Source organism: Lissotriton vulgaris, chromosome 3_1, assembly GCF_964263255.1.
Source record: "Lissotriton vulgaris chromosome 3_1, aLisVul1.2, whole genome shotgun sequence".
Taxonomy (NCBI): domain Eukaryota; kingdom Metazoa; phylum Chordata; class Amphibia; order Caudata; family Salamandridae; genus Lissotriton; species Lissotriton vulgaris.
Genome location: NC_141689.1, coordinates 432876130 through 432890781, shown reverse-complemented (window position 1 = coordinate 432890781; position 14652 = coordinate 432876130). Strand labels below are relative to the sequence as shown.

The window sequence follows — 14652 nt, the reverse complement described above, 5'->3', positions numbered from 1 at the left end:
CAAACTGCTAATCTGTTCATGTTTTTACTCCTTAGAATTTAACACATTATCCTGTTTCCTTTGCGCTTTCTCTCCCACTCGCTCTGATGTCCGCACTTTCTGGGGCAGGAGGTGTGTGCGTGTCCTGCAGGGTCAGGCTCATGGCCGGTGTGCTCCCCGACCTGCTGCCTGTGCACCCCCCTCCCCAGGCCAGCCTTGGCTCTAAGGGCTGGGTCTGGGCAGAGGTGTAAGGGGCGCTGTCAGAACCCTCTCCTCGCCCCCGCCCCCCGCACTCTCCATCCAGCCGCCGGACACCTTCCCCGGCGCCGCACGCTGATTGGCTGCGCCCTCCCATCCGGGTACTCGTCCAAGTTGCTCGCTCGTTCGCCTAGAGGTACCAATATGGCGGAGGTAAGCAGGAAAAATCAGCTGAGGCGGCCGATTACTGAGCGGAATCCCTGGGGCATGGGGGCATGGATAGGGTTGGTGAACCCTGCGGGCTGCTGAGGGGGGCCCCTCGTGTCAGCATGAGCCCGCTCGGGCCCAGAGGAGGACTGGGGACACCGCAGGGAGCGTCCGAAAGGGAGGGGGTGTAGGCCTCTGCGGCCGGTGTCCGCTGCGCTGATCCCGGGGGGAGCGGGGTAGGAAAGGACTGAGGCCGCTCCTCCCGCACCCCCGCTACGGTTCCGGGTGCCTGTGCCTCAATGGATGCGGGCTGTCGTAGCCTGGTGCCGTTTATTTGGGCTCTGACATTCTATGCGTCTGCGCCGCCAGCATTACGTGACCAAGCCAAGGAGACCTAGCGCTGTCCACCTTTGGTTAGGGTCGCGGCTGCGGGCCCAGAAGCAGCAGCGGAACGCCCTGTGCCAGTGGCCGAGGGAGGGGCGGCACCAAGCAATCATTTTCCGGGAGGAACCTGTACTCTGCGGAAGATTCCGCACCCCCTGCTCCATTGCGCGACTGCCCGTACCTCTCCTTGCTGTAACATCTCTCTGTTTGTCCCTTTCTCCGCAGGCTTCCTTTGGAAGTTCCAGCCCAGGTTTGTCCTGTTTACTTCCCCTTTCTTAAGCCAGAGCGGCAAGGAGTGCCTTGTTTTAAATGGGTTCGTTCAATACTTTTAAGCTCTTTGCTTTTTTTTGTCTCCTTAAAACGCATATTTAGTGTGTTTTTATGTACTGTGCACCCCTGTACCCTTCCCTTGGTGTGTGTTGTGTCCTTCCGGAGACTGTTTTCTTAGTGTTTTTTTTTCTTTATTTCACTTCAGCGCGGTGAGGATGTGCTAGAAATGACCAGACCCCTGTGTGCTGTTTAGGTAATGGAGCTGTGCGGCTGCTGCTACGCTCATAAACCTACTTTCCAGCGCGTGTACTAACCGCTCCCCTCCACTGCTTGCTCTAACCTCTTCCGTCACCCAAAACAGAACCACTAGACACGATTCCTGTAGCTTCATGATCCCATCGAAACCCAGTTGCCCCACCCCGGAGGATATTTAGGATGAACGGCATTCCGATTGTTGACAAATCCTCGTTCATGTAGTCCTGATTGATCCAGCTGCTGCAACGCTCTCCCCCCCGGCTGTGTGTACAATATTGCGAATTGGGCTGCTATTTCTGTTCTTTGGTACCATCTGAACACACGCCGATACTGTGCTCGCCGTTACTTAACTGCGCGTTATTTTACTTTTTCCTTAGCAGCTGCTTTAGTTGAAGTTAGATTGAGCGCGGCTATTTCCGTGGGTCTGTTTTTTATGGTTAAATTCAGCATACATTCCCGATTTGAATGAAGTGTTCTAACAGCTAGGCGATTCACTTTTCTGCCTGTAATGATCGGGTGAACGGGGGCGGCAGAGGATGCTATGTTATTGTTTGCTTTCTATGTCATCGCATCATTGTGACTCACAGCAGCGTTAGCCAATGAAGACCTGTCAGTGAGGCTAGTCGCATGCGTTATGACGTCACACAATAACAGCCTAACAGCACAGTGTAGGAGGCTCCGCAGGCAGGGTTGGATAGGTTTGGATTGACCTTCATCTGAAATCGACACCATTGCACATCACTGAATTTTCTTTTCTTTCTTTAAAGGTGGGGAGTGACAGTTAAACAGAGGAAGGAACAAAGTGGTATGGAAGTCAGGGTGCGTGGATCATGTGACTCAGGGAGACAAAGGAAGGGAAATTGGAGGATGAGACAGTGACAGTGAGTGGCATGGTGAATAAAGAGATTTATTGGCATATTTATCAAACTTGTTTTACGTAGCACTAAATAGTAGAAAGCGCCGAAAGTTAATTTAGCTGATAATAGTATAGGTTAGGGGGGGGGGGGGGGGGGGGGGGGGGTTCAGATATTACACATATCTAAAACAACTCAATACGTCGTTTTTCTTTAAATCACAAAACTTCAAAGTAAGTGTTCTGTATATAGCTTATTATGGAACGTTAACGTACTTTTACCCGCTATAACATTCAAACTCGGAGTTATGCAAGTTATGAATTATCAGAGAGCTAGCTATGCATTATCCACTTTCTACTACGTTTCTTATTTTGATCGTTGGTTTTGCCCATCACATAGCTCTGGAATGTGTTAATATTTTGTTCAACACACCGGTCCTGTAAATGCTTCAGTAGTACAACGTTTGTACTTAATCTAACCTTTAAAAACCGTAAAATGCGAGGATGCTTTTTTATAAACCTCACTGCTTACTCAGTATACCTACTCGCCGGTTCTCTCGAAGGGGAGTGATGTTTCTTTTCTAGCAAGCTGTTATTTCGGTTTCTGCAGATGATGGTAGGCTGTTGATTAGTTTGGGTTTCTAGTGAGCCATATCGGAGTCTATAAAAATATGAGGGTGAGGGGAGTTGGGCACCATTTTATTTGTTCCTGTCTATTTATATGCACTAGCTATAATTTGAAAGTAAACAATACCTATTATTGTGACTTAGGATAGTACTATACATAGTTTTGCCAACCCGCTTTAATTTGATTTTTAATGATTCATGTTTTTTTTTTCTTGTAGTTGGATCTTTATCCTCTGAGGATCATGATTTTGACCCTACTGCAGATATGTTGGTACATGACTATGACGACGAGAGAACTCTTGAAGAAGAAGAAATGATGGAGGGTGGAAAAAACTTCAACTCAGAAATCCACGATTTAGAAAAGGTAGTCATTTTATTAGATCTTAATTCGGGGTAACCTTCTTCAGTTATTTATTCGTTTTCAAGCTCTGTTTTATACTCTTACTCGGAAATATATATTTACATGCATTAAAACATTTAGTTTAGAACAGGTGTATTAAATATGCCAACGAAAGTGCATCCATGTGAATGCTCAAACCTCCTTTGAATTGACATACCTCCTAACCCTGATTGACCCATTCTTCTTGTTTTTTTCCCTCTAGTAAACGGGCTCGGAGGACAATATATGCGTAAACAAGTATGCATGTCCATTACTGAAACAATTTTAAAAACATTTACTTATCTATTTAATGTGACATCCCATTTTACAAGGCGCAGAAGCAGTGATATTACTGGGGGAGATTCCGCTAAAAACGTGCATACACCATGGGCATTTTAGTCTTTGCATGGTAGTAGACTTCATGACAACTATTTCAGATATCATAATGTCCCCATGTATCTGCGCCATGGTATCCAAATCTTATCCCATTTCTTAACACAGGCACTGCTTTTAAACACAGTCTCTTCTGTTTGTTGGCACCAGTCCAAATCTCTTTCCCACTCAGTCACTGATGGGGGTTGGGGCGTGCCCCAGTTTCTATTGATATTCAATTTTGCAATACCTGCCGCAAGTGCCAGCCAACCCATTCCTATGCAAAGAATACTTTATTTTAAATACTGATCCTGATAAGGCAGCATCACAAAATAATCCTGCCAATGGCACATCTTTGGATGAAAATGTTAATCGGGTAAAACGAAGGCTCCGATGTGTTATTGGGTACTGTTTTTAGGTCATTGGGCCTCTTCATTGAGACGGAGTTTTATATCTGTGTGAGTAACTTGTTAGAGGCTATCGTCCAGTTTTCCTTTCTGTTTTATTTATAGATGGGTTGTGCATGCATGTTTATAAACCAATCCAAGCCTTTTACGTCCAAATAATTTTTTTGTAGAATTCGCTGTCGAAAAAAAGCGTTTGAGAGTCGTTGCGTACTCTATTTTGCTCGTACCGTCTTTCTGAATCTCTAGCCTTTTATCTCTCTGCGGCAGAGGTTACATTTGCAAATAGAAACTCTTTTTTTCCCACAGTACAGCACTATAAAATATTGAAATTTAAAAATAATCGGGTACATGTTGCTTTATAGTATTCGTACACATTTCTTTTGGTCAACAAACCGGTTATAGAAATATTGTTGCAGGTTTTTCTCCTACCGCGGACTGCACCCTTATGTGCAGAGTCAAACAGAGTAGATTCGCAAGCATGAGTTTCATAAAAGGTATTCTTTGGATTAAAAAAACAATTCTGTCTGCACACTAAAATTCAAGAAAAAATATATTTCTGTGCAGTGGGAAAATCTGTCCATTTGTGGTTACCTTCAAGGCGCAGCGTGCTGGTAAACATTTTCTTGGTACATTTTATGCATCGAGTGAAAAAGAAAGCTGCGTCGCCCAACCCTATTTTCTTATAGGCACTAGCTCCTGTGTTTTTCCTCCTGTGAACTCAACAATTAGTAGAGCCCACTGGAGTTGCTCCTCTTATTAGGCTAAAGTGCGCCTGCTGGCAGTGGGCACCCGGAGTGACCCTCCCACCTCTCCCCGTCTGAGGGATGGTGTCTGTTGTCCCTCACCTTAGGCTGTGGTGTGACAAGTGGTGGCATTAATAACCACTTCAGTGTTAAGGAATTTTTTTACCTGTAGGAGAATGACTACTGTGTCGCACGAGAAATTGATCTTCCCTTGTGGTGTATGTGTGTAGGTGTAACATAAGCGGAGTACATCTTTGTGGCAGGCTTTCTGTCTAGTGTAGCTTATCAACCCTGCCCATTCTCCTTTTCTCAGCTGCTCCCTGCAGAAATCTCTTAGTCCTGGTAGGGGAAGGCTTCTAACCTATTTATTTTTATGACTATTAGATTCGCTTTGCTGGAGTGACACCCACCCTTTACCCATGTTGTGACTTACGGTCCTTGAGAAACTGTCACCAGCTCTTCCTGTTTTCCCAGTTCCAGGAACCTTGGCCAGCTAGAATAGATCCTGTCTTTAATTCCCTGTTTTAAAAATCTCGTAAAACATAGCACAAAGGAGAGCTGCACTTCTGCAAGACTGGAAGAATTGTTTTAATTGTAAAAACAGACAGCCCTCTGACTGGCTGAGGCAGTCCGCATTGACTAGCAGAGGAAGATAAACAGTGGCGTTTGGGAGCTAGTACTTAGTTCATTGATTGGACATCTAGGAGACGTTGTGTCCTAGTGCAAAGTAAACCTCGTGTCAAGAAAACAACCAACCTTTGGTGCTCCACTTTAATACTTGACTCAAATCTTTATTCCTCTGTGAAGCTTTGCTGCTGGGACACGTGAATGGAAACTGAGCTTACTGGCATGGGAAAAGAGGAGCCGGACTGCAGCTTGCATGGCAGAGCATTGTGGCCCATTGGGTGCGCCAAGATCAGTGGGTACCACAGCATCAACGATTGTTGCTTGCAGGCCAATTACTTGTGGCTCCCTAGTAGGACAGAATGGATTCAGACTCCATACATTGAACCAAGCAAGAACATTTAAAACGTGGCCAATGTTTTAAAGTGTATTAAGGTTCTAATTAGGCTCTCAACTGGACCTGACTATGCTGTTTTCAGTACCGGTTACTGTGCCGAATAATCACTTAACAGGATCAGAGACTTGGACTGTACCCATTACCAGTACGTTGACCTGGAAATTGTGGTTTGAGGGTGAATTTTGCTCTGGTCATCTTAAATCCTTTGGAACCTAGAGCTAATCTTCACATTTTAGTCCCTTGCAAGGATTGGCTCTGCAGAAGGTCAGCCGCTTTCAAGGGCCTATCCGTGTCATTGGATCGTTTATATCACCCACTATACTGTATCCTTATTGAGGAACTTGCAGTGGACATTGCTCACCTAGCCATGAGTAGTCCAGAGTACCCGAGCACAATCCTGTGGGATAGCGAACCTGTAGGCTAGTATTCTAGGAAAGTATAACATCTATTTCGTAAAGAGCTATTTAATGTTTGTTGTATCCCTACTCCTGAAGGTACTGCCTCCTTTTTATGTATCGTAATTTACCTGAATATTTAGCAACCAGCAGATAAATACCCTGTTCTTCTTTGAATACCGAAGATTGTTATTAAGTGTTATTTATTTTACTCTACTGTATGTAAGCTTATACCTTCCCAGCACTTTTTAGAGTAAACATTGACTGCATGCCCTTGCTACCTAGAGAGGGTCACGTGCCCAGAGGGAGTGTTGTTTAACTAGTTGGAGTTGCAGTAGTATCGGTAAACAAAATCAACTGTATAGTATGCTGCTCAATAACTGCTAGTTGTTTCAGTACCCTAAGAAAACCCGCACACAATGTATCTTGCTGATTTTCTTCAATCCATAAAGTTTGGGGTGGGGCATCTGTTGTATTCATCCAATCCATACTTTGATGATTTGTTTGTAGGTTTAAATCTGTGTTTTTGACGTATTGAACCAAATCACTTCTACCAATAGTTCTGGAGTCTACACTCCAAACCTGCACAGGTCGATCCTGTAGAAAAAAGTAGTCAAGAGTAGCCATAACACATTTATGGGCTGGTTTAGAGTATCGTAGGCAGCCCGCTCCTGGTCATGGTGGTGGTGGTGGAGGTATTAACCAGATTCAGAGCATCTGCACACAGCAGCACTTAGAAACTAAAATCTCTTTATCATCCTTTTGACAGGAAGGAACCATGCCTCTAGATGATTTACTTGCATACTACGGATATGAATCTGCAATTCCAGTCATAACGTGTTCTAGTGTTGACAGTTCTCCAAGTGACCTTGCTGATGAACTTCCAGACATGACGCTTGACAAAGTAAGTGCAAAATTTTCAAATGCGTTTTTCAGTACAATACACCTTTTTATTTGTTGTGATGTAAACTCTCCAGTATTGAATATGCCATAATCTAGTCAGACACAAGCATATTAAAAAATCAGTTGTTGCTCATGCAGTCAATATCCACACCACTTTGTAAAAGGAATATGGGAAGTTTGTCTATAGGATTTAATGAGTGGCACATCCATCTCGGACCAAAATAGGCAACAGTAAGGTTATTTGTACTTGGCTACTGAAGGGGTTAATGTTAAATTGGACATTGCTCATCTTTAAGCCAAAGGAAGATTACAGGAATGGAGCTAAAGCTCTGGCAAATGGAATTATTTTGTTCATATTCTAGCTGCATTGGTTCCACATCCTTTGTTTAGAGGTGCAAAAGAGTTCTATTTTCTGTGGGACATGAACATGTAGCTGCAATACCTAAAAGATGAAATGTCTTATTCGGTTGTTTCATATACTTGTTTTATTGCAGCAGAATTATTGTCTAGGTGTACCTTCTAGCAAGGTTGACCAAAAGGTTAGACCTAAAGTCCAGACTCCTGCCTCCAGAAAAAGAAAGAATAGAGATGGGCTTACACCATCAATGGTGACTGTAATATCAAACCTAGAAAGAGAGAAAGTTGTTATAACCCTAAAATCCCCTAAAGTCCCCAAGTATGAGGAAGGTGATGACATCACCCAATGGTTCACAGCTTTTGTGAGGGCTTGTGGAATGAGATGTGAAGAAGTCAGAGTGGGGGGGAGGGGTGGCTTTACTTTGGGAACTGTTCTCTGGTAACTGCAGAGACAGAGTGCTGACCCTCACTGAGCCAGATGACCTCCGCAAGGGTACCCTGATTGGGGGGTTTGGACTCACACCGGAGGAGTATGGAATTAGATTCAGGAGTATTATGGAATCGGATTCATTAGAACCCCCAAACCAATCCTAGGTTGACTTCATGGACTAATCCGTAAAAAACACTAGATGGTTGGCTGACTGGAAGTGATGTGCATAACTATGTTGGGCTTTATAATCTCCTGATGAAAGTACACATGTTCAGTAATTGAACTAAAGAAAAGTTGCACCAGTATGTGGCCGACCTAGGTCTAATTTCTCCGCAATAATTAGGAAAGAAGGTTGATCATTGGGTCAAACTAAGGGTTACCAAAACGTCTACTGAGTGTGACGTAAAGAAAGTGGTTTCAAAACTTCCCTGAGGTGAAGGGGTTCACCACCCCCTCTCAAGATAAAAAACAAGAGTCTTTAAAGGCCCCCAAAAACCTGTTTAGGGGGATGGGTCTCTTCCTAACCCACTGGCGGATATAAGCGTAAAAACTTTGATCCCCTTAAGACGTGGTGGTGTACCTGTCGGAAGGTTGGACACCCTACTGGAGATGCTACCTATCCCAAAAAGAATGTTCCTATTTGCCCCCCACACACCCCCTTCCGTTAACACTGGTGTAGCAAATTTCCAAATGGGATCAACAGTGTGCCCAGAGCAAATCAAGGTTCACACTGAGGCTGTTCTAATCTCTGAAGGGAAGGGAGGCTTAGTAGCCACTCTGAGTGTCTGGCCCCCTAACTTGAAAAAGTACTTGCAATACCACTTAGTTAATGAGACCAGGATAGAAGCCCTGAGGGATACAGGTGCCAGTGTCACTATGAGGAGAGATACACTGGTTTCCCCAGAGCAATAGGTTACTGGAAAAACGTATCCAGTCACCAACGCTGACAGTGTCACTGCTAACCATGCCATGCCTATGGTGCCATTAGACTTTGGGGAGGGGGGATCTGGCCTGAAACAGATAGTGGTCTAGTCAAAACTTACAGCTGCCTGTCTGCATGGAATTGACCTCGAGACCTCAGCATGAGCTGAGGTACAAAAGGAAGACACATGCAGCAAATTCCTGAGGAGGTGTGTGTGAAGACAAGAGCACAAACTCGAGCACAGGATGGAAAAGGAGAGTTTGAGCCTGAAAGTATGGCCCAACCTCTCAAGAGGAAAGGGAAGAAAACTGGAGACCAGCTTCTACATAGCAACAAGTTCAGGACCCCTCTCCTCAGGGAGAGGACTTATCAGCCCCGGAGGAAACTGTGCCCATGGCAGGGACCTTTGGTAGAGCAGCTGGGCCTAGGGGGACCCTCTAGGGAACATATGTGCATTGGATAGCAAGCCTGTCCCACTTTTGAGAACCTGCAATAGCAAGCTGCTGTCCAGGAAAAGGGAGATGTCAGTGGATCTCACAGGGTCTATTGGGAGGAGGAACTCATATAAACTGAGACTAGAGACCCCAAACCTGGTGCCACTAGGAGAGTGGTGGTACCTCAACTGTATAGGGATTAGTTCTTTCTCACTTTGGCCCATGACCTCTCCCCCCACCTGGGCCAGACTAAAACTTGGAATAGGCTTGTCAGCCATTTCTTCTGGCCCCAGTAGTCCCAGAAAGTGAAGGAGTTTGTCAGCTCCCATGTCACCTGTCAAGCCAGTGGCAAAACAGGCAGACACCCAAAAGCCCTCTTTAATTCCACTACCAGTGGTTGTGGTTCCCTTTGAAAGGGATGATGTGGACATAGTGGGTCAGCTAGAACCACCCACAACACCAGGAAACAAACTCACACTGGTAGTAGTGGATCATGCTACCAGGTATCCTGAAGCTATTCCCCTTAGGACCACAACCGCTCGTATAGTAGCCACGGTCCTTATTGGTGTATTCACCAGGTTGGGGTTTCCTAAGGAAGTGGTATCAGAGCTGCTAGCTTCATGTCTGCATTCCTGAAGCACATGTGGGATGAGTGTGGAGTGAACTACAAATTCACTACCCCTTACCACCCACACACCAATGGTCTTGTTGAAAGGTTCAACCTAACATTGAAGGACATGATCACGGGGCTCCCTGAAAAATTCTTAAGAAGATATGATGTCCTCTTGCCTTGTCTGCTTTTCACGTACAGGGAAGTGCATCAGAAGGGAGTAGGTTTTCCCCCCTTTGAACTTCTGTTTGGCCATCCTGTGAGGGGATCACTTGCACTTGTAAAAGAAGTTTGGGAGAGGCCTCTCCATGAACCTAAACAAGGTGTGGTGGGCTATGTGCTAGTCCTTCGTTCCAGGATGGCAGAGTACATGAAAAAGGTATCCCAAAACCTTGAGGCCAGCCACCAGCTCACAAAGCTGTGGTATGACCAAAACCTGCACTGGTGGAGTTCCTACCTGGGCAGAAGTTGTGGGGGTTGGAGCCTATGGGACAGATGGAGTGGCCCTAAACCTATCCTTGAAAAAAGTGGGGTTACCTACTTGGTGATCCATGTAAACTGCCTGAAACTCTACTGTAAAAGGGCTGACATGTCCTTGCTGTTGTTTTCTGATGAGGATCAGTAGACAGAGTGAACTGAACCTCTCCTAGACCCCCTCTCTTACAGCCCCCAAGATGGGTCAGTTGATGGAGTCATCTATTCAGAAACCCTCACCACCCAATAGCAAGCTGACTGCAGATCTCTTGCAGCAGTATGCTGAGCTCTTCTCTCTACCACCTGGCCAGACCCACAGGTGTACCCATGATGTGGACACTGGAGATAGTTTACCTTTCAAAACCAAAATCTATCGACAGTCAGACCACGTTAACGAAAACAAAGCTGATGCTGGAGTTATGGGTTGTTGAACCCTCTGAAACCCCCCTTGCCAGCCCAATGATCTTAGTCCCCAAACCTCAGCCCAAGGTTGGAAAAAGAGAGATGAGGTTCTTTGTGGACTATAGAGGACTCAAGGCTGTCACTAAGACAGATGCTCACCCCATACCCAGAGTTCATGAATTGATGGAATAGGGGCAGTCACATTTCTCAGCACCTTTGAGTAGGCTGCAGGGTACTGCCAGATTGGCATAGCCCAGTACCATAGAAAAAACGCATTCTCCACATCTGATGAGCATTATAAGTTCACTGTTTTGTCCTTTGGTTTAAAGAAAGCCCCAGCCACTTCCAAAGGGTGGTGAAAACAGTACGTGCTGGGTTGTAGAATTTTAGTCTACCATATCTGTCTTTAGCTCCTCCTGGTAGGGTCACCTGATCTACCTGGGAAAGGGTCCACGGGCTCTGCAAATTGCAGGCCATCTATCAAGGCATGGAAATGGCAGATAGGGCAGGGCATTCTTGTTTACTTGAGCTACATTGTGGGTGGAGGCCAAGTACAACCCTTGCAACTCAAGGTCCAGACCATTCTGGACTGGGAGGCTCCCACAACCCAGACCCAAGTCATGGCATTCCTTGGTTTGACTGGGTATTACAGGAGGTTTGTGAAGGGATATGGGTCCATTGACAATCAGAGAACTTACCTCCAAGAATATGCCCAAGAAAGTAAACTGGACAGTTGGCTGTCAAAAGGCTTCGCTGTGGTTTGGTCCCTGAAGAAACGTGAGACCTTACCTGTTTGGGTCTCTCTTCATAATCTAAACTGACCACAGACCTCTCAATGGGTATTTCAAATGAAAGGTGAAAATCCCAAACTCTTAATGTGATCCATCTCCCTCCAGGGAATGGACTTTACAGTGGAACACAGACCTGGGACTGCCCATGCCAATGCAGATGGACTTTCCAGGTTCTTCCACTCAGATGTAGACTTTCTTGAGAAATGTTAGTCTCATTCACTTTTTTGGGGGGGAGGGTGTTTATGTAGTAATTGCCCCTTTTTGCATGGTTACCCCCTTAATTTGACGGTGTGCCTGAGATCCTGCTATCCAGAAATGAAATGAAATGAAATTTGATTTGTAGAGCGCATGGCTGCCCGAAAGCGTCCCAGCGCTTGCTTAGGGAACCCGTCCTGGTATTCCCCTGCGAGATAACCCATTACTGGGCATCCCCAAGGTGAAAGTCAGGCATCCCGCTGCGAGGGGCTGTTGTGGAGATTAAGCAAGCTATTACAGTTACAGAGTGGGACTCCATGATTGGAATAGGCACCGAGACGAGAATTGTCAGGTCCGGGGAAATTTGAGCCCAAGACCCGCCGAGGCGGAGAATTGAACCCTGGTCCGGGCCAGACCTCTGCATCAGGGTCTGCCGCTCCAACCACTTGAGCCACACTTCTCCACCTCCAGCATTGTTTCCCAAATCTGTGCCTTTGTACCCACGATTGACACACCTCTGGGCCACCTGTAAGTTTCTTATAATAATAATAATAAAACGTTTATTGTTTAGTTAATTAAAACTATAACAATATTACATACACAATTCTCTTCATTCAAAAGATTTCCTAAAAATTACATTACATTACAATACAAAAAACATTATAAGACATACACAATTGTTAAAATATTCTTCAAATTAGCTCTTTAAAGTGCTTTTGCTTTCAGTTCTTGTTCATAGATGCATGAAAACTAGCAATTTGCAATTCATTTGGGTATCGGTTGAGTCCAATCCTCAGGCCCGCTGTTGCAGGGGTTCAGTAGATTGTTCTCCGACAGTTTCTTGTTCTGAGTTTTCCACGGACACTGGTGGTGCACTACACCTCTTTCCTTCCCAGACAGGCTCTCCTGCAGAAATGGCAGGCTTGTTCACTCTCAAAGCAGATAGGCAGCCTTCATAGGTGCATTAGGAGAGATTTATGGCTCCTCAAGGAAGATTTCCAGACTTCAAGCAATGTTTTATCGCGCATGGAAGGTTGGCTATCCGGTAGACGTCACCATTGGTTGCACAGCAGTTCTCTCAATACTGTACGGAGCACTTCCTTCCTTGTCCATAGAGGACTTGAAACTGGAACATTATGTGAGAGGAGGGAAGTCCAGTTTCTTACACATAAGCGAGACAGGAGATGTGGAGCAACAGTCTGAAACTGTAGTACCATTTTTAGGATGATTTGACTTTCAAATGTCCTTTCCATGTTGTACTCCAGAAACAGCTGTTCTGTTGAGTGATTCTTCTTACAGCTGGGTAGTAGACAACCTGGAAAACTCACACTGAGAAACAAAAAGGTGTGAAGTGCCTGTCATCAGCCAACTGAAGGAGTAATTGGGAAAAGGTAGACGGCAGCTTTGCCTAAATGTTTCCTCGCCATGCATAGCAGAGTCCAAAGTTCTACCCCCTCACCCGTGCCATCCACCAAAAGACAGTGTTCAGTAAGACTAATCAACAGCTCCTTGCTAAGTAAAAGGTCTAATGAGATATCTAAAAGACCATTGTCTCCACTCTCCTCACTCCAGTGACTAGGTCTCCCCTAAGCTTCAGGAATGTGATCCATGCACTTCCACTGTCTGGAAAGGCTGCTGCATCTCCATCTTGTGTAAAGCCAAGGAGTATCCAAAATGAATCCAACTGGCCACCATAACTCTGGCTCACTCGCACACCATACATGTACCACAGAGTCAAGCCCTCATCACCGATTATATTTAAAGGTGCCATTTTCAGGGAAAGATATATGTCTTCACACCATGCCCCCCAGCTTGCAGATAATGTCATGCCAAAAAGGTCCATGTATTGTGGAGTCTTGCAGAAAAGATTGCCACTGTGCGGCACATGTCTATACTTGTCCTCCAGCCTATGTATTAGGGAGAAGTTGATTGTCTGCACTTTATAGCAGTGTCTCGTTTTCCAGTCACCAGTTCCATGCGTATTCGAGCTCTTTCCACGTGAGTCACGCCCTCATTGTCGATAATATTTAAAAGTGCCATTTTCAGGGCAAGGTCTATTTATCTACCCAACATGGCCCCCCGCATGCAGAGAATGTCATGCCAAAAAGGCCCATGTATTGTGGAGGAAGTTTCCCTCTTTTGTGTGATATCCAAGGCAGTTGGGGCTGTCTCTTACTGATTACAGTCGATGTGGCGTCCAAGATATGGCAATGAGGTCACACACAACAAGCACTTGGAATGTTAGTGTAAGTAACTGCGTACTTTACAGGAGTGGGCCAGTAGGTCTACACTCCAGTGACTCAGATAAAAAGGTCTGATCATGTTGTGGATTGTCAGAATAAGGTATGTGGCTGTCACCACTCTATATGCTAAACCCATGAAATAGACACTAGTCCAATGTTAGTAAATGAAGGCTTGCTTGGTGTGCTAAGACTGTAAGAAATAATACTATATAATGATAATATATTCCTAGTTGCATTTTAGACATTCAACTATAGGGGCTACTAGCCTTCTATTTTGCATTGGATAAATTCGGTATTGTCAGATGATACAAAGCCAATGTGCAAACTATAGATCTACAAAACATCTGTGCACTATTATAGTGAACAAAAAGGTATGTTTTTTCAGTAAAATTAGTATGGTTGTCACTCGCAGCAGTCATGAATAAATTGTGCAAACTACAAAAACGTCTGTTTAGGGGACCATACATTTTGTGTGCTTTGCTCTCAGTGAGTGTGTGGTTCAATTCTATAACTAGAAAACAAAGCCCCTATTTATATAGGTCCTGTTAGTGTACAGAAATCTCATTTAGTCACTTAACCTCTTCTGTGCTGATCTGACTTGTCACATCTAGCTCAAGCATGCTGAGAGGGCAACATGTTTCAGGCTAAGGCAATATGGCACTTTGTGTGTAGTCCTGATGTCATCATGTCTGCAATGTGTGTTGTCTCTCTAAATGTATGCTTGTATTTCAAGTTTATTGAAATAATTGCATATATTGTACGAAGAACTGTGTGAGAGTGACATGTTGTCTGCAGCACAAG

The 14652-nt window shown here is 45.0% G+C and overlaps 1 protein-coding gene across 10 annotated transcripts in view; it reads left to right on the top strand.

Annotated features, from left to right (window-relative positions):
- Nucleotides 1-278: 278 nt before the first annotated feature.
- The window catches only part of MIER3 (MIER family member 3), a 214617-nt gene continuing 200243 nt past the window's right edge, over nt 279-14652 (top strand). Inside the window, exons 1-6 of one of the 10 annotated variants that reach the window (XM_086960659.1) lie at nt 279-390; nt 994-1081; nt 1244-1291; nt 2061-2112; nt 2992-3137; nt 6860-6994. In XM_086960659.1, the coding sequence (XP_086816785.1) occupies nt 3039-3137; nt 6860-6994 (234 nt within the window). In that variant the 5' untranslated portion in view covers nt 279-390; nt 994-1081; nt 1244-1291; nt 2061-2112; nt 2992-3038. Of the gene's footprint in view, nt 391-993; nt 1082-1243; nt 1292-2060; nt 2187-2991; nt 3138-6859; nt 6995-14652 lie in introns of all 10 variants that reach the window. The other 9 variants (XM_086960655.1, XM_086960654.1, XM_086960656.1 and 6 more) reach the window with 9 other exon arrangements.